The sequence below is a fragment of the Nannospalax galili genome, unplaced genomic scaffold (assembly GCF_000622305.1).
Source record: "Nannospalax galili isolate Female #2095 unplaced genomic scaffold, S.galili_v1.0 scaffold77, whole genome shotgun sequence".
NCBI lineage: Eukaryota > Metazoa > Chordata > Mammalia > Rodentia > Spalacidae > Nannospalax > Nannospalax galili.
Genome location: NW_008341457.1, coordinates 951,933 through 973,480, shown reverse-complemented (window position 1 = coordinate 973,480; position 21,548 = coordinate 951,933). Strand labels below are relative to the sequence as shown.

General features: G+C 52.1%; 1 protein-coding gene across 4 annotated transcripts in view; it reads right to left on the bottom strand.

The window, feature by feature from the left end:
- The window catches only part of Rfx2 (regulatory factor X2), a 68,069-nt gene that overhangs the window by 11,188 nt on the left and 35,333 nt on the right, over positions 1–21,548 (bottom strand). For 3 of the 4 annotated variants that reach the window (XM_017799133.2, XM_017799131.2, XM_008836918.3), the window contains 7 exons: positions 9,660–9,841; positions 7,381–7,500; positions 5,497–5,609; positions 4,827–4,945; positions 4,496–4,608; positions 3,230–3,384; positions 965–1,062 (listed from right to left, as the gene is read on the bottom strand). In XM_017799133.2, the coding sequence (XP_017654622.1) occupies positions 965–1,062; positions 3,230–3,384; positions 4,496–4,608; positions 4,827–4,945; positions 5,497–5,609; positions 7,381–7,500; positions 9,660–9,841 (900 nt within the window). Of the gene's footprint in view, positions 1–964; positions 1,063–3,229; positions 3,385–4,495; positions 4,609–4,826; positions 4,946–5,496; positions 5,610–7,380; positions 7,501–9,659; positions 9,842–17,440; positions 17,516–21,548 lie in introns of all 4 variants that reach the window. The other variant, XM_008836919.3, reaches the window with a different exon arrangement.

Below are 21,548 nucleotides of genomic sequence, written 5' to 3'. Positions count from 1 at the left end.
TGCCATATGGGTTCTGGATTCGAACCAGGGTCTTCTGCAAGAACAGCCAGTGTTCTTAACCTCTGAGCCATCTCTCCAGCCCCCATGTCTTAATTTTTATTCTTTACCAAATTCAAATTCTCTTATTTTTTCTTTTTTCTGTGTCATCTGCATGTTCCTGTGTGTCAGGTGTGTGTGTGTCTATGATCTGTGTATCTGTGTCTGTGTGTGTGTGTCTGTGTGCATGGATGTGCTTACATGCATGGATACGTTGATATCAGCGATCAAACTTGGGTGTTGTTCCTTAGAATGCCTTGCTTTTTGAGGCATGGTCTTTCATTGGTCTGGTGCTTGCTGATTTGGCTAGGCTGGATGTCCAGTGAGCCCCAGGGATCAGCCTGTCTCTGCCTCCATAGCACTGAGATTATAAGTGCCCCTCACCATGTCTAGCTTTTTTACGTGGGTTCTGGGGATTTAACTCAATTCCTCAGATGCAGCAAATACTTTCCTTTCTTTTTTTGTTTATTATTTTTATTTTTTATGTGTATGAATATTATGCCTACATGTATAGTGCACAATACTTGTACAGCGCCCACTGAGGACAGAAGAGGGTGTCAGACCCCCTGGAATTGGAGTTACGGATGGTTGTTACCCACCATGTGGGTTCTGGGATATGAACCCAGGTCTTCTGTAAGAACAGCCAGTGCTCTTAACTGCTGAGTCATCTCTCTAGTCCCAAGGTCCTGCTGAGTCATTTCCCTGGCTCCTCAGTAGGGCAATTGAATGCTCAGAGCCTGGTCTCCTCTGCACCCAATGGCTCTGTGACACTCCTGGTATGCCTGGGCCTCATTTTCCCTCACACAGAGGCCATGGACCTAAGTTGAAGATTCTAATTTTGGTCCAGACTAGAGACTCAGGAGAAGGGGCTGGGGGACCCAGGGGACCCGAGGTTAGTTCCATCTCCCAGACCCATGTCTGCCAGTACCTTTGTCTGGATAACTTGCCGGGGAAAGTCACACATGGCGTTGGTCAACCATCCTTCTAAGTTTTTTGCAAAGTTTCTGATGGCCTGGGTCAAGGAACCTGGGGGTGGGAGTCAGAGGCTGATGGTGAGCTGGGTGGTGGCCCTTGCCCTGCCCCATTCTGTGTAGAAGACACCAGCAAGAGTGGAAATCCCTGCAGAGGAAAAGTGACTGCTATGGGGTGACAGAGGGCCCAGGGCACCTGGGGAGGAGGCTGCAGACTGCCTGGTAGTCATACTGGGGGAGCGTCTTGTAAGGAGTCAGTGAAGACTGGGGTAGCAACATGTGGGGGGTCAGGATGCCCCACAACCAAGAAGTGCCTACCACCGGTACCCTCAGCACCAAGGGGCAGACTCTCACACATAAGCCCGTGCATGTGTGCTCTCTCAATACCCACATTTGATTATTTATATTATTTTAGTTTATTTCTTTGAGATAGGGTCTCACTATGTAGCCCCAGCTGGCCTGGAACTCACTATGCAGCTCAGGCTGACCTTGATCACACAGAAATCCACTTGCCTCTGCCTCCTGAGTGCTGGGATTAAAGGTGTTGACCACCACACTGGCTAATTTATTTTTTATTTTACGTATATGAGTGTTTTGCCTGCATGTATGTAAGTGCATCCTTCCTTGTGCAGTAGCCAGAGAGGTCAGAAAAGGGTGTCAAATCCCTTGGAACACTAGTTATGTATAGACAGTTGTCAGCCGCCATGTGGATGCTAGGTCCTCTGCTCTCTAGCCTGTTTATGGTTTTTCTTTTTTTTTTCCTCTTTTTGAAACAGGGTCTTCCCCCGTGTAGTTCCAGCTGGCCTGGAACTCACTATGTAGACCAGGCTGGCCTTGAACTCACAGAGATCCACCCACCTCTGCCTCCTCAGTGCTGGAATTAAAGGCATGCACCACCATGTCTGGCCCTGTTTATGTATTTTTTATTTTATTGGTTTAAAAATATTTTTATTTATTTGCAGGGAGAGATGGTTTAGCAGTTAAGAGCACTGACTGCTCTTGTACAGGACCCAGGTTCGATTCCCAGCACCCACATGGCAACTACGCACCGTCCTTAACTCCAGTTCCAGGGGAATCCGAAGCCCTCTTCTGACCTCCGCAGCATTGCACAACATGGGTGCACTCACATACATGCAGACAGTACACTCATACACATAAAATAAAAATAATAAATAAAATATTTTAAAAATATTTTTATTTGCTATGAGTGGTGGTGCACACCTTTAATCCCAGCACTTGGGAGGCAGAGGCAGGTGGATCTCTATGAGTTCAAGGCCAGCCTGGTCTACATAGTGAGTTCCAGGACAGCTGCGGCTACAGGGAGACCCTGTCTCAAAAACACCAAAAAAAAAAAAAAAAAAAAAAAGTCAAATAAAATACATGGATTGCCTAGCAGGTCCCCAGGTAGGCAATGGCTCTTTTGATTATAATTTCTGGCATTAAGTGCCCTAGTTGATTTAGAAAGACCTACACTGGGTGGGACAAAGAGCCCCAAATATTTCCAGATTGCCTGCAGGCCTCACTCAGCCCTGGTGTCTGAGTTGGGCACGGCACCCCCTGGTGGCAGGTGTGGTCACTTCAATGAGCCTGGCTGTCCTGGGGACTGGCAGTCTGAAGGCCTGGGCACCTACTGTCTCATCTCTGATCCCTGTGGGACCTCAAAGGGCACAAAGATGCAGGTGTCCCCTAGAACCCCACAGCACTGGGTTGGGCAAGGGCAGGTGCATATGTAGGGTCAGAAGGTCCCATTCAGGGTCAAGGTTGGGCTCAGAGACTGTTCCCTCTCTAATGGGTCACAGCATATGTCTCCTGGTGCCCACAGGTAACCTGGCGACATCAGGTACCAGTGGGGCCTTGGGACTGGGGTGGTGGCAATGGCTTCTCTTATAGGTGACTCTCAACCACCCTCGCCTGCCCTCCAGGGAACCTTCTGGAAAACTCTGTCTGGTCCTGCTCATGGCAGTGTGCTGCTGGCTGGCAGAGCTCCCCAGAACCACTAACCTTGAGACCTGGGCTGAGAAACAAGGTCATCTGAGCAGGCAAGGGGAGACACTTCAGGGCCAGTTGAAGGATGGTGCTGGTGAGCGGGAGGGAGGCAACAGGCCTGGGGGCCTGGGGACCTGGGGAACCTGGGGGACATGAGGGCCTGGGGACCTGGGGATCTGGGGCCATGGGGGCTTGGAGGCCTGAGGGCCTGGGGGCCCGGGGGGCCTGGCTCTTACTGGGCACAGGCCGAAGCACATCGGGTATCAGAACTTCCACCAGCGCCTGGTAGAGGATGTGGTCGCAGCTGCGCATCCATTGCAGGATTGGGTCGTATTTACAAAGTGCAATGAGCTTGTCCTTGGGGAGGATGATGCCTTCTGGTTCCTCAGCACTGTGGGAGGATGGGAATACAGTGAGCCCAGAAAGGCAGGGCGGGACGGGTCTCCAACTAGGCTTGTCTTTGGGTCTCAGGATGCTGCCCTGTCCCTTATTCACAATGCCCTGGGCAGATGCACAGCACCGCCAGGTTTCCTGCCAGTAGCACTGTCTTCAGTCCTGACTGCTGTGGTGATGTGTGTCACCACAGGTACTGTGCTGGGTGAGGTTCCATCAACACCACCTTAAAACCCTCCACTGAAGCAGGGACAGTGCAGTGTCTAGTGTCCCAGGCCTGTCACCTGACACAAGGAGACTGGAAGAGGAGGAAGATCACCAAGGTCAGGCCCATCCTGGCATACAGATTGAGCCATGGTCTGCCTGGGCAACTCAGTGAGACCTCTCAAAATGAAAGGTAAAAGAAGGCTGGGGTGTAGCTCAGGGTAGAGTGACAGCCTAGAATCCCCAGTGAGGGGGCTGGGGGCGTGGCTCAGGGTAGAGTGACAGCCTAGAATCCTCAGTGAGGGGCTGGGGGCGTGGCTCAGGGTAGAGTGACAGCCTAGAATCCTGAGTGAGGGGCTGGGGGCGTGGCTCAGGGTAGAGTGACAGCCTAGAATCCTGAGTGAGGGGCTGGGGGCGTGGCTCAGGGTAGAGTGACAGCCTAGAATCCTGAGTGAGGGGCTGGGGGCGTGGCTCAGGGTAGAGTGACAGCCTAGAATCCTGAGTGAGGGGCTGGGGGCGTGGCTCAGGGTAGAGTGACAGCCTAGAATCCTGAGTGAGGGGCTGGGGGCGTGGCTCAGGGTAGAGTGACAGCCTAGAATCCTGAGTGAGGGGCTGGGGGCGTGGCTCAGGGTAGAGTGACAGCCTAGAATCCTGAGTGAGGGGCTGGGGGCGTGGCTCAGGGTAGAGTGACAGCCTAGAATCCTGAGTGAGGGGCTGGGGGCGTGGCTCAGGGTAGAATGACAGCCTAGAATCCCCAGTGAGGGGCTGGGGGCATGGCTCAGGGTAGAATGACAGTCTAGAATCCCCAGTGAGGGACTGGGGGCGAGGATCAGATTGTCACATGAGACATGTCACTAAGTTAAACTGAGGGCTTCATGTCTTATGTGTTGGGGTTGGAGTGTCACCTGGCAGGCAGCGAGGTGCGGTTGTCACTGGAGGTGGTCTTGGAGTTCCAGAAGGCTAGCCAGAGCTTCTCAATGTACTGAAACTGGAGGTTCATGACAACGTCTAAGGTGGCCTAGGAGCGGAATCAGCAGTCAAGGGCTGGGCCTGGTCAAGTGCTTCAGGCTACGGGCAGCCTCAGGGGCTTCAGAGGGGCCCAAAGGGACCCTATGGATGAAGAGAGGGACAGGGCACTGTGGGGGACACAGGGCTCCTTCCTCCCCTGGGGCACTGATGCAGCAGTGGCTTGTGGGGGCTGCCGGGAGCTGTGGCAGAGGCTGAGTGGGCCATCACCTCGCAGTGCCGTCGGTACAGCAGCTGTAGGGCCTTGACATCGTGTGCAGTGACCCCCTCCTGCAGCAGCACACTGCCCAGGTCAGGGGCCGGGAACTCTGGGAAGACGTGGGATACATCTGGAGAGGGACAAAAGCGTCATACATTTGGGCTCTAGGGGACACATGCAGATGTGTTGCTCAGGTATACGTGTGGGGACAGCGTGGCTGTGTTCCAGAGGTATCAATTAAGCAGACACAGGACCAGGGCTTGGTGGGCAGAACTTGGTCAGCATGCATGAGGCCCTGGGTTCCTCCCCAGCACCCCATAAACCACGTGTGGTGGTGCACACCTGACACCCAAGCACTGGGAGGTGGAGGCAGGAGGATCAGGTCAGGGTCGTTCTTGGTTACATAGCTAGTTGGAGGCCAGCCTGGACTACATGAGACTCTATCTCAAAATCAAACACAGAGGAACCCCCAAGTTGAGCTCTCAACAGACTTTGGGTACCCACAGACACATTCTTGTCACCATGGCAACCTCATCCTCTCTGACAGTAACTTTGTGCTTGCTCATTAGTCTGCATTAATTCATGCATCATTACTACATTTACTGCCAGCACACAATGACTGTTATAGAATCTTAAGGTTCATCTGGGACTTTCTATGTGCCTTCGCAGTGCCCAGCTCACCTATGTACTGCTGGTGGTGCTGGCCTTGTGCACCCATGGCCTGCTCCGGAGTGCTGTGAAGGTTGCTGTGGGAACTGTCCCCGAGGCTGTCTGACTTCTGGGCTGGCCGGTACCTGGGCAGGGGACACATGGGCCACCATGAGGCCCCAGCAACCCTCTGGGGTGGGCCCAGGGAGCTTGGGCCATAAAGGATTCAGTGTATATGTGTGTTTTATAATAAAAAATTTATGTGTATGAGTGTTTTACCTACATGTCTATAAGTACATATGCCTGCGTGTTGTCCGATGCCTGAGGAGGTCAGAAGAGGACGTGGGATTGCCCAGAACTCAAGTTAGGGATGGTTGTTATGCCATGTGGGTGTGGGGATCCGAACCTGGGTCATAAGCAAGAGTAGCTAGTACTGCTCTGAGCCAGCTCTCCAGCCCCAAACTATATTTGAAAGAATACAAATTAGTCTCCCTGCCCCCAGGGCTGGGAATTGAACCTACGGAGCAATTGCTCCAACACTGCAGTACAGTCCCAGCCCACAAAATATCCCTTCTAAGTATGCAGCTCAGCTGCATGAAGCCCATTCACATGGTTGTGCACTCATCAGTACCATATATCGCCAGAACTTTCCATCTTCCCAAACTCACCCACCCTCCTACTTCCCCTGTGGTTCTGAGGAACCTGCTGGGAATGGGACCCTAGAGGGTATGTTCTTCTGTGTTTGGCTGACCTCACTGAGCATTGTCCTCCAGGTCCCTCCATGGTAGTGCAGATGTCAGTTTGCCCTACGTTTTCCTGGCTGCATAGTACTCTAACAGTGGATGGCTACCTGTGCTTGGTCACTCATCAGTGGATGGTCACTTGAAATTCCTGTATAGCTTTCCATGTATTTCCATGATATTCCTCTCTCAAGAGGCAGCCAACCCTGGACACAGACCTTAGGTATTGCATGCCTGTGGGGATTTTGACATTCCATCTACCCTGGGCTAGATGGGAATGCCATGTAGTATAAAGTAAAAAGGGGGAACACACACAGAGGAGTCTCCCCAGCAGCTGTGCAGTGCAAAGGGCAGGTGCTGCTGCCCCAGGCATGTGAGCCAGTTGCCCAGAGCAGGGGACAGAGTCTCCTGGGAGAATGAAGAAGGTGTGGTGGGATGTGTGTGAGCCCTGGGCCAGCACGGGGTTATCCCTGTGACATGGGTGAAAGCTGCCTCAGTCTGCTGGTCCTGGAGAACATTGCAGAGTCACCCTCTGTGACTTGTAGGAAGGAGTCACAGGGATGTTGTAGAGCACAGAACATTCTAGAAAAATGCTAGTTTTTTTCCAGCCACTGATTTAAAAAATGCCAGTAGTAAGGGTCCTATTCCCTGGCTTCTTGAGTGATTTATAACATTAGCTTTCTTTCTCCTCCTCTTCCATACGCCAACTTTAAAATTTGAGATGGGGGCATGGCTGGGGGCATGGCTGAGGGATAGAGTGACAGCCTAGAATCCCCAAATGAGGGGCTGGGGGAGTGCCTCAGGGGTAGAAAACCCTGCCTAGCATGTGTGAGGTTCTGGGTTCCATCGTCATATTCAGTACCTTAGTAAAGGCACAAGACTTTAGTCCCAGCACGTGGGAGGTAGAGGCGGGTGGATCTCTGTGAGATCCAGGCCAGCCTGGTCTACACAGAAAGTTCCAGGCCAGCTGGGGCTACAGGGAGACCCTTCTACAGAAGTTGGACCTGTGGAGAATGCCCCCCCCACCCCAAGAATGAGTGTTTCTTGGGTCTGGGCAGGAGGAGAGGTCCGAGATGGAGCACAGAGAACTGTTAAGAGCTGTAAAGTCCTTTATCCGACACCAAACCAGCCTGAGATTTTGGGGTCCCTTGGTGCTCGCATCCAGCCTGTCACCCACCTGGGCTTTTGGTGTGTGGGCTGCTGCCTCATGGCCATATACTGTGTGTCCTCCTGCAGTCGGTTCAGAGGGGAGTCCGGCTTCAGGCGGATCCCATAATAATGGTACTTTGAGTTGCCCCTGGAAACCAAACAAAATGGGTCAGCACCAGTTGGGGACACTGTCCTTGGTGTTGACTACTATGGTTTGATCAGGGAGACACTCCACACACAGCAGTCTGTCACAGGAGGCCCTTCTTACTTTAGAGGCTCTGAGAAGGCCTCCAGAGAGAATAATGAGGCCTGCTGTGTCCAACCGCAGCTGGCCTAGTCATGATTACAACCGCCAATTCTTCCTCAATCTCCTTCAGATGTCTCATCTGAAGGATAACACACTTTTGTTTTGTTTTCTGAGACAGGATCTCATGTAGTGGCCCAGGATGACCTTGAACTCTGGATGTTCCTGCTAAGCACCCCGACACTTGACCAGCCCCTTTTGGAAAGTGGCAGACCTTGGGAGCCAGCGCCTATACTATTCAGGAGAAAGGATGGTTACAGGGCTTGGTTTGGTTAAGCAAATAAATTGGGGATCACGTTAGGAAGGTGCCACTAACTAATGCCCTCTTAGCTCACATGGGACTGGGACAAGCAGGAGGCTCTTTTTAGAACAGGGACAGGCTTCCCAGGCAGTGCTGGCTGTCCCCTGCCACTGTCCCCTACACCTCCCTTCCTGTACATCTTCCAGAAGGGAGCTCACAGGCACGGGGGACTGAGGGTCCCTGCTCTCCTGAACCTGCTGTCATTGCATTTTGGGGTAGCCAGCACCTACTTCTGGAGGTGCACAATGACTCCAACATAATTTTTGTTTGTCGTGACAGTGAGCAGACCAAGTCTGGCCATCCCAATGTGTCCACTGCAAGAGCAGGCTGCGGGACGGCTGGGCCACTGACTTAGACTAGGTGGCTTATTTTGGTTCTTCTTTTTTTCAAAGGGTGTATTGGGGTCACTGGTAGGTTTTCTGGGGTTTTTTTTTCTTTCTTTCTTTTTTGTCTTTTTGAAGCAGGGTCTCCCTGTAGCCCCAGCTGTTCTGGAACTTACTATGTACTACGGGCTTGCACCACCATACCAGGCTCTGTTTTCTTTTTTAGAAAACATTTGATTTAGGCTGGGTGTGGTGGTGAACGCCCTTAATCCCAGAACTCAGGAGGCAGAGGCAGATGAATCTCTAAGAGTTCGAGACAAGCCTGGTCTACATAGCCAGGACATTTCCAGGCCAGTTGGAGCTACAGGGAGATCCTGTTTCAAAAAGACAAAAAACAAACAAAAAACATTTGATTTATTATTTTTACTTTATGTGTGTGAGTGTATTGCCTGCATTGTATGTAAGTGCACTTGTGTTGTGCTGTGCCTGTGGAGGTCAGAAGAGGGCATTGGATTCCCTGGAACTAGAGTTATAGATGGTTGTTAGCCACCATGTGGGTACTGGGAACTTAACCCAGGTCCTTTGCAAAAGCAGCCAGTGCTCCCCTATAGGTAGTGAGGAACTGGCTCTATATTTGAGACAGGGTCTCCTTGTAGCTCCAGCTGCCTGGAACTCCCTATGTAAACCAGCCTGGCCTCCATCTCTTAGAGCTGTTCTGCCTCCCAAGTACTGGGATTAAGGTTGTGTGCCACCACGCCTGGCTCCAGGTCACAGCGAGAGTGAACCTAAGACATGTGGTGCCCCTGGGACAAGTGGAAGGGCCTGTGTGGCGCAAAACACACCAAGAAAGAGTAAATATTGGGATGGGAGATGTAGTTCAGTGGGAAAAACGCTTGTAGCTCATAGAGTAGAGTACTTGCCTAGCATGAACAAGGCATTGGGTTCATCCCTAGCACCACATAAACTGGGCTTGGTAGCACATGCCTGTCATCCCAGCAATCAGGAGGTGAAGGCAGGAGTTCAAGGACAACCTGGCCTACACATTGGAGTTTGAGGCCAATCTGGGCTACATGAGACCATCTCTAAGAAATAAAACTTAAAAAAATACCTTGCACCTCTGGGAAATTTCAAAAGGAGAGAAAGTAAGACTGAACCCTACCCAAAGTGCTGGTCCTGGTTCACTTGGAGCAGTTTCAGGTTCATGCAGGATGGGGGTGTGTGAGCAGTTTCAGGTTCATACAGGATGGGAGGGGCGGGGGGACTGGCATCCTGAGCCTGTGGCCTTTGGGATCTGGGGAGTTTGGTTTCTGGTACAAGAAGAGGGGAGAGGGGAGCAGTGTTGTCATCAGATGCCAGGGACCATGGCTGCTGTCACCTACCTGGTTCCCAGGCGCCGAGTCCTCAGGCCCATGAACACTGAGCGGATGAGCTTGCCGAAGGATGCGGCATTGACCGGCTCCAGCTTGTGCTCCTGGCAGTGGCGCAGGTAATGGTTGTACAGGGAGCTGCGGGGCAGGCTCACGCCCTCTGCTGTCTCATAATTATCCAGGAGCCACTGCAGCTGTGGGAGAGATGGGAGAATCAGAGGCCTAGTGGCCCTCACTCCTGTTCCCTGAGCTCTTATGCCATCGATTCTGTACAGCCATCATCCACCCACCCACCCATCCACCCACCCACCCATCTATCCATACACTCACCTACCCACCCACTCATCTGTCCACCAATCCATGTATTCATCCATCCATCCACTGCCATCCACCTATCCATGCATCCACCCACTGCATCCATCGAGGCCCTGGGTTCCCCGACTTTTCTTATGAACCCTTGTCATGAACACACGAGATTCCCTTGGCTGGGTGGCAGCAGCACATAGCACCCTGTGCATGGTAACACTGTCTCCTAAACCCACAGGATAGAGACAGACTGTGGTGTAGACACATGGGAAGATGGACGAAGTGCCATGTGCTCTGGGCCACAGTGACCATGAACAGTCAGACTGGTATCCTGCCACCTTCACTGTGAGGACAACCAGAGGTCCAGGGTGCACTCCCCAAGACTGGTGTTCATCAAAAGCGGGTGCTGAGGCTGAGGCCATTGGCTTAGTGAGGATGCCAAGGAACTGTCCCTTTGAATGACTGATCCACACTGTAGGTGTTGACACCCTCTGTTCCGTCCTGAGAGGCCACACAAGGGGTAACCTGATGTGATGGCTGCCAGGTGACTAGGTAGGAGTTGGGGCTTCACTGGCAAGAAAGAGGCTGAGTCCCTGTGGGGATCCTGAGAGCTCCTGCTGCCTGGACCCTTCCGAGGCACAACTGGCTGACCAGCCCATCCCACCCAGCCCCTTGGCCCATGCCAGAGCATCTTCCAGGATGCAGAGCAGGCAGCATCTCCCTGGGGGATCTCTGACCACCATCACCACCATCACACCCTGCTGACTGAGGCTGAGTCTCCTCCCAGGCCACCCAGGGACGGGCTTTGGTGTGTCTGCTCCATGTGCCTCTGACAGGTGATAGGACACAGAGGGGGCAGGTCAGGAGTCTGGGCAAAGGGGGCAGCTTTTGGGACAAAGCAGGGGCACCACAACACAAACGAATGTCACCTGGGCTCAGTGGGAAGAAGGCCGTGTGCCAGGCTGGACTTGGGGGAAGATGGGCATGGCAGGGCAGGGGTTTGGCAAAGGCCCGAGGGTTCTTCCTGGGCAAAGCAGAACTAACTTTAAGGGACTGAATAGGAGTTTACCTGATTCATTTTACGATAAGCCGGCTCATCCCTGTATATGTAGGGACCTGGGGATCCCTGAGTTTTGAGTGTGGGTCATTTGGCTAGCAATCTCCCGAAGTTAGCTCCGAACTGTTCACTCAAGAGTCCTTCCTGGCCCACGGTATCAGCTCCTCAGCTAAACCTGTGCCTACATAGCAGCTGTCCATGTCATCTGTCCAGTGTGGGTGCTATGTGCTACACGGGCCCCCACCCTAAGGAGTACGGTCCCTTGTCCCAGTCCCCACGAATGAGGAGAATAAGTAACCAAGGAAGTGGGGTGTGGTGGTACCGCCTGGATCCCAGCATTCAGGAGGTGGAGGTGGGAGAATCTGCTACTGAGCCAGACTGTATCCAAACTCCAGAATTCATTCATTAAAACAAAGAGACAAGGCCGGGCGTTGTGGCACATGCCTTTAATTCCAGCACTTAGGAAGCAGAGGCAGGCACATCACTGAGTTCTGAGCCAGCCTGGGCTACACAGTGAGACTGTCTCAAAAGAAAAAACGAGACAGGAAAGAGACGGGGAGTTGGAGAGGGGGTAGCAGGGCAGTTAACATGTGGAGGCTGAAACTCTGAGGGAGACAAGAAGGCCTCCCTCTGGTAGGGGACAGAGTCAGGGCTTTAATTACACCCCACTGCAGGACCCTCCCCCACTTTCTGACACACTTGGGGTCAACAATCCCTTCTCATTGCTTGCTCTGGAACTCAGACCCTTCAGAACACTAAAGACTGAGGCTGAGTGCCAAGGTTAGCCCATTGCTTAGCCTCAGGCTATCTCTGCTCCTCTGGGAGCTCCATTCTATCTGGGACCATGCCTGGGCTTGGGCCAACCCCAGGTCCTTTCCCTGGGGAGTCCGAAGCTGAGGATCCAGTGAGAACTGGGCTCACATTCTCAGGCCTCTGGGACCCTCAGGCTCCTCTTGCAGCTCTTTCTTCATATGGAATTGTCACCTGCACTTAGGTCTCTGCTGCCTGTGTCCGCCTCACAGTTCTGTGGGCTGGGGCCATTTCTGTTGGTGGCGTAAGACCTTGGCGCAACACTTCAGGATGAAAGGTTGAGAGCGAGGGGTTCCTGGGCAGAAAGGACACTGCCCAAGGGGCCAGTAGGGAGGCTCTGGGTACGAAGGCTGGGGAACCTATCACAGGAGTCAGCCAAGGTACATCTTGGGCCATCTTGTCAGGGGTCTACTATGGGCAGCTGAGCCACAACCCAGAGACATGGGGTCTGAGGCCCAAACACTGGTCAGACAGGACTAGCTCCTAGGAAAAAGAAATTCTGGAAACAAAGTTCACTTTGAATCCAGCCATGTTTATACCCCAAGTTGGCTTCTCTGGGGAGGTCGGGGTGCATGCTCACGTGGGAAGGGTGTGAGGTATGTGGATGTGTTCTTGCTGGGCAGAAGGGGGCCAGAGGGAACGGATACCACTTGCCATGTCCAAAAAATATTGGTGACAGCGTTTGTGTCTGTCCCCTGGCTTGGGCATCCTGTGTCAGGAAGGTCAAGTTCTCAGTTCCTGTGGCTCCATGGCTGGTCATTCTGGGTCTAGACTTCCTTCCCTTCCCTTGTTTGTGTGTATGGTTTTCATTTGTTTTCTGACACGGTTTCCCTGTAGCTCCAGCTGATCTGGAACTCTCTATGTAGCCCAGGCTGGCCTCAGTCTCACAGAGATCCACCTGCTGCTGCCTCCTGGATGCTGGGATTAAAGGCATGCCTTTTGCGTGTGTGTGCTTGAGACAGTTTTCCTATGTAGCCCAGGCTTCCCATGATCCTCCTTCCTCAGCCTCCTGGGTGCTGAGATCACCTGTTTGAGACTGGCTTGACATGGGCCATTTCTAAGAGTAGGGCGGGGTGTGGTGGCACTCACCTTTAATCCAAGTACTCATGAGGCAGAGGAAGGTGGATCCCTGTGAAGTTGAGGCAGGCTTGGGCTATACACTGAGTTCCAGGCCATCTGGGGCTACAGGACAGAGAGACTCTCTTACCACATTTGTTGTCGGTCAGCACCCCTGTATTTGTCACCAAAAAGCTCACATGCTTCCCTTTAAGGAAAGGAACCCCGAACCCAGGCCCCCCAAGGTTCTGAGGTCTCTGGTGGGGGGCACAATCCCTGTGCCCCAACTTCAAGATGGATTCAAGAGCTGGAGCTCTGTGGGCAGAGCTCACCTAGTGTGCAGGAGGCCCTGGGTTCATCCTCAGCACCACAGAAACAGGGTTTGGTGGCCCATGCCTGTCATCCCAGTACTTGGGAGTTAGAGGCAGGAGGATCAGGAGTTCAGTAGCCTGGGCTATTTTAGGAAGTTGGGGGTCAGCCTGGGCTACATGTGACCTTGTCTCAAGAAACTAAACCAAAAACAAAATAGACGGGCCTCAAGTCCAAGTTGGTGCCTGCCTCATCACCCCATCTTCTAAGCCAGTTCCTATAGCTATAAGTTACTTAGCAACGGGATGCATTTTGGGAGACAGACCTGTAGCATCGTTTCCTGCTTGTGGCCACAGCATGGTGCTTCAGGCCAAGGCTACATGGTAGATGCTGTCCTCTGTGGGACTGTCCTCTGTCAACCCCAGCACTACTGTGTGACTCATGGCTGTATTTGGGGCCCTCTGCCCTTGGCTCCCCCAATCAGCAGGCAGCACATTGGATTCTGGAGGTGCCCTGTGCCGGCTGCTGGCATCTTGCAGTGAGCTATAACAGAACTTGGGATGCCCTCCTTGAAATCCACCCAACAAATATGCTAGGTGCTGGAGCAGCCATCTCAACTGAAACAGACTGAGGTCTGTGCCTTCTGAAACTGACTATCTTAGGGGAGGGACACAGAGCAGAAGGGAAACCAGAAGTGCAGCTGTTGCTGAGGAGACCCATTCCAGCGAGGGGGCAGCAGGAAGGAGATGAGTAATTTATTATTCCAGTGTTGGGGACAGAACCCAGGGCCTTGTGTTTGTGAAGCATGAGCTCTACTACTAAGCTATACCCCAAGAGATATGATTTTAAATTGGTATGAAGTAGGTGGAGAGAGTCTAGTGGAAGCCACAGGGAACTGCATTCCGGGCAGAGGACATAGCCTACGCAAAGGCCCCGGAGCTGTGGACACAGCCGTGCAAAGGTCTTGGGGCAGAGGGCTCAGTTGTGCAAAGGCCAAGGTCCTGGGGTAGAGGATGCAGCTGGTCAAAGGCCATGGGGCAGGATGGAGCCTGGCATGTTGAGGAGGTCCTCGTGGCTGGAGCAGAGGGAGTGAGAGGCAGAGAGGCAGGAAGGGCAGAATGAGCAGGGCCTTGTGGGTTGCAGGGTAGACTTGGGCTTTGATATCAAGAAAGGTGGGAGGTAAAGGCGCTTCTGAGCTGTGATGTCCCTCAACTGTAGGTAGAACCTTGGTGACTGCTGTAAGGAAGGACTGGTAGCTGGGCAAGGCTGGCTGGGGTAGGGTGTGTAGATAATCCAGACAGAGGTGATGAGGGGAGGAGTTGGAGGTGTGTCCTGATTCTAGACTTTTCTGCAGGTGGACTTGGGAGGAAGAGGCAGGAGGGAGGAGGCTGGCTAAGGGCCTGAGCCCTGGGAAGATGGAGTTAAGACAGGACATGGGGAGGCTCAGTGTTGCTGCGTAGGGAAGTCAAGACTAGTTCTGGAAGTGTTGAGATGCCAGCTCACACAGGTGGAGCAGAAGAGCAGGGCTGGCTAGAAGGTTCAGCAGGTAAAGGAGCTTGTCGCCAAGCCTAATGACCCAAGATTTATACCTAGGACTCAAACGGTGGCAGTGAGGTGCTACTGACAGGTGGAGGATTTTCTCAGAGATGGGGTTGGCTGGGAGGGCTTTGGGTGATGGACGGGACCTTAAAGAACACCTCCAAACTGCTTCCTCCTCCCTCTGGCACTTGGCTGTGAGGTGTGTGGCCTCATCTGCCACTCACTGCTGCCCCCATATCCTGTGTAGCCCTGGGCCAACTGGTCAGAGGCTGAAATCTCTGAATCTGTGAGCAGAGCTAAACCTTTCTTCTCTCTTAAGTGGATCCTCCTCAGGAGTTTGTTATAGTAGGGGACAGGCACACCTTTCATGTACTGCTGGATTCTTTCTGCATCTCAGTTTAAAAACAAAATGTCACACCCTTCTAATTTAGTTCTTCTGAGGCATTCCTTCTGGCCCCCGGGTGAGGAAGGACTGAGGTGCACTTTATAGACAGCTGGGGTGACAGGTGGGCCTGAGGGGCTCCCAGTGTCAGGTAAAGTGCAGAGGTGAAGCCTCAGGAGGCACCTTGACTGGTGTGGTTGCCATAGTGACAGGCATGGGTGAAGGTGTGTTTCCTTCCCTCCATGGAATGTTCTTGAAGCTGGCCTCTGCTCTCTGGGGTTTCCACCCCAAACTGACCATAGAGATGGGGCTGAGGTTCCTGGCTGACAGCGGGGACACACATGGCCTGGTACTGGTGGCCCCTCTGGAGTGACCAGGGCACCTCAAAGAGGCCACCAGAAGCTTGGGTTGCTGGACATGGCACCTCAGACTCCTCAGCCTCTAGTTGGAAGGGCCAAGAGCTGGGGCTGAGTCTGTGATGCCCCTGCCTTCCAGAAGGTTCCAGCCCACCAGCGCTCTCTCTGCTCCAGGGACATTGGGAGAGGGTGGGCAGCCAGTGGAGGACGTGTGGTCATCAGGTCGTCTCCGCTGTCCTCTTCTTCCCACCTCACCCACTGGTCAGCCGCATGCTGTGCTACCTCGTTCCAGTGGGACAGAACATTCTGTTTGGGGATGTGAGTGTGGAGGAAGCAGCCCAGAGTCTGTCCTCTGTGCCCGTGTTAGAAAGCAAGCCTCCCCGCAGCTGTGACAAGCAACGCATGCGGTCTCCACAGATGTGCAGTGTTCTAGGGACACAGGAAGCTGGGGATGTCCCCATGAGCCTCCCTCTGAGGGATGCTGTGCTTACACATCAGCCTTTGGCCACAGCCTGCCGCTGGCCGAGAGGGGACCGCTGTTCCAGGTCTCTCCCTCGGTGACCGGGTACAGGGCGCAGGACAGTAGGGTGTGGGGGGACTTTTCTTAGCACACACCAAAGACCCTTTCCTCAGGGTCTGTTCCCAGGGTGGATACTGTCTAGCAGTGGAGGATGCTGGGACAGATACGTCTCATTCATCCTAGAAGGGGGCCCTGAGCTTAGAGCCCTGGGTGGAAGGATATGTCCGGCCACCAATTCCCAGGCCACTCACCAAATGACTCCTGGGGGAGCCAGTCACATCTCCACCCAACCTTGTAACCTCTAGAGGCTTCTAGGCCTTTCTCTAGATGGGCTTTGGACCTGCTTAGAATCACAGCCTTCCTCTAACATCCCATGTTGAACTTGGACCAGCAAGAAGGTCTGGGGAGGCCACAGGGTCACAGAGGGCAGAGGGACTTCTTGTTTCTTTGATATTGAAATTCTCGGGAAAATGCCATGCTTGGTGGCCAGCTCATTCGGGCTTGGGGGGCAGGTCCTAGCTTTCAAAGGCCTGACATAGTGGGCGTGGTGGCACACACCTGTCTTCCCAGTTTGGGAAGGGACCCTGGGCAGGAGGATTGCAAGTTTGAAGCCAGACTCAAACATACTGCAGGCCAGCCTGGGCTACACGAAACTGTCTCAGTCAACAAACAAGAATATGTCATTTAAGTGCCAAACATAGGCATGGCAGCACAGATTTGAGATCCCAGCATTTGGGAGGCTGAGGTAGGAAGATCTGGAGTTTGGGGCCAGCCTGGGCTACATAGTGAGGCCCTGTCTCAAAGTAAGTAACTGAATAATAAGACACGAACTGACCAAAGCTGGGTGGGTGGTGTCTGGAGATGTGAGGGAAAAGGGGCGAGTTGCACGGGACAGAACTGTGCTTCTCCGCTGTCCCCAGAGCCGAACACTAAGCCAGGACCTTCTCCAGGCTCAGCCTCACCCCATGCCTGGAACAGGATGCTCACTGCTTGCTGGGTGGGACCCAGTCACCATCTTCCCCAACAGGTAGAAATGGGGGCAAAAACAAGGAGCTGGGGCTGCTGGGCCCCTCTCATATGACCACACTGTCAAGGACAGAGTCCTGAAGCACAGCTGGGGGACCCATGGCCCCTGCCCCAAGTCCTTTCTCCCTTTCTTATAGAAAATCTTATATTTGTTTCACTTTTGTATGTATTTATTATTTTTATTATTGAGATAAAGTCCCACATAACCCAGTCTAGCCTGAAACTCACTAGATAGACCAGGCTGGCCTCGATCTCACAGAGATCCGCCTGTCTCTGCTTCCTGAGTGCTGGGATTAAAGGTGTGTTCCACCACACCTGGCCTTGCTCTCCCTTTTAACATTTAGGGTTTCTTTTCTGCCATGTTCCCTGACTTTTCAAACATCTATGAGGCTCTGGGGGGAGCAGGGTGGACTGGGTCCCCCCCACACTTACATGGCTGTTGAGCAAGCCGCCTTTGTGGGGGGCCAGGCCTTCGCTGTTTTGGAGGTTCTCAATCGCCATTTCAAGCTATGAAGATGTGTGCGGAGACAGGACAGGACAAAATGAAAACATTGGGAGCAGGGGAGAGAGGGAAACGAGATGGTTAGCAGCAGCTGGGGACGCCCTCATACTAACATCCAAATAATGATGCCAGAGCCCGAGGTGGTAGCAAGGTGTGGCGGGAGGGTTAATGGTCAGTGAAGCCGCAGCGGGGAGTGAGGATGGTGACACACAGCAGAGCCCAAAGTCCAGGACACCAGCAGCAGGGGAAGCCGGGAGGCAGCTCACCAAATCCTGATGTAAGCAAACAGCATGTGCACCGCGTGTGGACATGTACAGTCGGAGCTCAACAGCATGTGTCTTCCTCAGCTGCTCTCCATCTTAATAGTTCTAATTTTTTTATGTGTCGGAGTGTTTTGCCTGCATGTATGTAAGTACACCACATGTGTAAAATGCCCACAGAGGCCAGAAGAAGGCGCTGGATCCCCTGGAACTGGGGTTAGGGATGGTTGTTAGCTGCCATGTGTGTGCTGGGAAGAGAACCTGTGTCCTCTGCAAGAGCAGCCAGGGCTTTTAATTACTGAGCCATCGCTCCAGCCCTTTTGTTGTTTTTTGAGACAGGGTCTCTATGTAGCCCCAGCTGGCCTGGAACTATGTAGATCAGGCTGGCATAGATCTCACAGAGATCTACCTGCCTCTGTCTCCTGAGTGCTGGGATCAAAATCATGTGGCACCACATCTAGCTGTAAATTATCTTTTAATTTTAACATTTAAAAATATTTTCCAGGGCTGGAGAGATGGCTCAGTGGTTAAGAGCACTGACTGCACTTGCAGAGGACCTGGGTTCGATTCCCAGCACCAACATGGAGGCTACGAACCGTCCTTAACTCCAGTTCCAGGGGAATCTGAAGCCCTCTTCTGACCTCCGTGGCATTGCACAACATGGGTGCACTCACATACATTCAGGCAATACACTCATACACATAAAATAAAAATAACAACTAAAATATTTTTAAAAAATTGTCCATGCAGCCAGGCATGGTGGTGCATGCCTTTAGTCCCAGCACTTGGGAAGCAGAGGCAGGTGGATCTCTGTGAGTTCAAGGCCAGCCTGGTCTACATAGCGAGTTCCAGGCCAGCTGGGGCTACAGGGAGACCCTATCTCAAAATGACCAAATAATAATAATATATATATATTTCCATTATTATTTACGTGTATGTGTATGTATATGTGCACCTGATCGAACTGGGTACTGAGAATCAAACTCGGGTCCTCAGAAGAACAGCCGGTACTCTTAGCTGCTGAGCCAGTTCTCCAGCCCCATCTTCACCTTATTTTTTCGGATAGGTCCCTTAGTGAAGCTGGAGCTCGCTAACTGGCTAGGCTGGCTGGGCAGTGAGCCCTAAGGATCCTCCTGTCCCTGCCTCACTGTGCTGAAGCTCCAAGTTCGCATCACCATGCCTGGCTTTTTCTGTGGGTTCTGGGGCTCGAACTCAGGTCTTTGCGCTTGCACAGAAGACACTTTGCCCACTGAGCTATCTCCTGGCCCAAATTTCTTTTTCTTTCTTTCTTTCTTTCTTTTTTTTTTTGAGGCAGCATCTCCCTGTAGCTCCAGCTGGCCTGGAAGTCACTATGTAGACCAGGCTGGCCTTGAACTGACAGAGATCCGCCTGCCTCTGCCTCTCCCGCGTGCTGGGAATAAAGGTGTGTGCTACCACGCCCGACCCCAAATTTCATTTTTAAGAGCTAATTTATCAAATGGGTCATGGTGGTACGCACCTGTCATCCTGGTAAACAACAGACCTGAGTCCAAAACCAAAGCCCACAGGCAAACAATGAAATCTATCAACGTCTGCCACAGAGTTTACGACGGGAAAATGAAATCTATGAAAAATTAATTCATCATAGGGTTTTTTTATGCAGGGTCTCCTTGTAGCCCCAGCTGACTTGGAACTCGATATGTAGACCAGGCTGGCTTTGATCTCACAGAGATCACCCCACTGTAGTTTATCAAATATATAACTATAATGCAATACATAGCTGGCATGCATTTACAACATATAAATGATATAGTTATCTATCTTTTCCAGTTACCAAACAGCACATTTTGAGGGATCTTGCTCATCTCTGGCTTGAAGAAGGTGCTGAGGCTGGCATCTGTACCCGTGCCCATTACTGTGTTTTATTTGGACCACATGGAAAAACCTGGCCTCGCACAGACACAGCTGCACAGTGCCCATGTCCTCAGATGCCTCTCCTACCGTGAGTCATTTTATCCAAACTTGAGGACTGGTAGATCCTTAAAAATTTAGTTGCAATGCAGAATCTTGAAACCAGATCAGTGAGATTTCCATACACTGCCCTCCTCTGTTGATGTTAAAATATGTACCAGACTGGGCTGGCTCAGTGGTGAAGAGCACCCACATGGTGGTTAACAACCATCTGTAACTCCAGTTCCAGGGAATCCGACACCCTTTTCTGACATGAGTGCACTTACACATATGCAGGCAAACACTCATACACATAAAATAAAATGGAGCAAGAGCAGGGTTGGGCACCATACATCTCTACTACAGAGAACTAGTGAGCAGGGGGCAGAACGTGAGCCATATTGCTCTGAGCTCCTAGGACAGATAAAGAGCATAAGTAACAAGGGTGGACCCTGCATCGAACACCAGCTACGGCCAGCAACAACCATCGACAGCGACCACAAACTTGGTATCGAGATGTTCTGTCAAACTGCTTGCTGCACACCCCACTAACCAAACACAGGCACAGTGGTCCCCACAACAGATTACAGATTTTCACTGCAGAGCCAGAAAAGTCACCAAACAGATGACTATGCAGTTAACTGTCATGACAAATCCAGGGAGGGAGGACGGATGGACATGGCAATGCTGAAGAGTTTCCACAGACAACAATGAGACACTCAGTACCTTAGGAAGTGAAGTTCATACACAGAGAAGTCAACAGAAATGCCCGACGAGGTCCAGGCCACTCCACTGGACTCATGAGCCAGACAGTTAGTCAAATACTGAAATATGCCCAAGGAATGACAGGAGTCATGTACAAACGGAAGGGACCACTACCGGGGTAGCTTCCCTTCAAAGGAGGCCAGTGATGGAGTAGGAACAGTGAAAGAGGCAGCGGAAATTCTGGAATTTGGGGCTAGAGAGCTGGCTCAGAGGTCACAGCACTGGCTGGTCTCATAGAGGACCCGGGCTTGGTCCCAGCACCCACATGGCAGCTGACAACTGTCTGAAACTCCAGTTCCAGGGGATCCAACACCCTCTTCTGGCCTCTGTGGGAGCTGCACACATTTCGTGCACTTACCTACGCACAGGCAATCACTCAATGCACACAAAACGAAAGTAAATAATAACATCAATAAAGAGCTTCTAGAAGTGGAGGTACACAGAAGCCACAACACTGAAAACCTCCAGAGTTTTGATGAAAGACACAAACCCCTATGTTCAAAAATCTCTAAGCTCATGTAGATAAACTCAAAGATGTCTACATAGGTAACATTTCTTTTTCTTCATCTGTATGTGTGGAGTGTGCACGCACGTGTGTAAATTGTGCATGTGTCAACATGTGTACAACATGAATATGTGTTCACGTGTGTGTGTGTGTGTGTGTGTGTGTGTGTGTGTGTAGGCCCAAGGTTGATGTTAGGACTCTCATTCAGTCACTCCCCACCTTATTCTTTGATTCAGGGTCTCTCAGTCAACCCAGAGCTCACTGATATGGCCAATCTCCTGACATCAGCTTGCTCTGGGGTCCCCTGCCTCCACCTTCTGAAGCTGGACTTACCATGGGAGGTGCCACTCCAACCTGGCATTTACCTGGGTTCTGGGGATCTGAACTCAGGACCTCATGCTCATTCACTAAGCACTTTAACCACTGCGCCATCTCTCCAGTCCTCCAAATTTAAATAACTTTACAGAGAAAGCAAAGACACAGCAGACACAGGGAGGAAGTGTCTGAAAACCACATATCTGATGTAGGATCTGTGTATGTCTGGGACATAAAGGATTCTCCACACTCAACAGCCAGGAA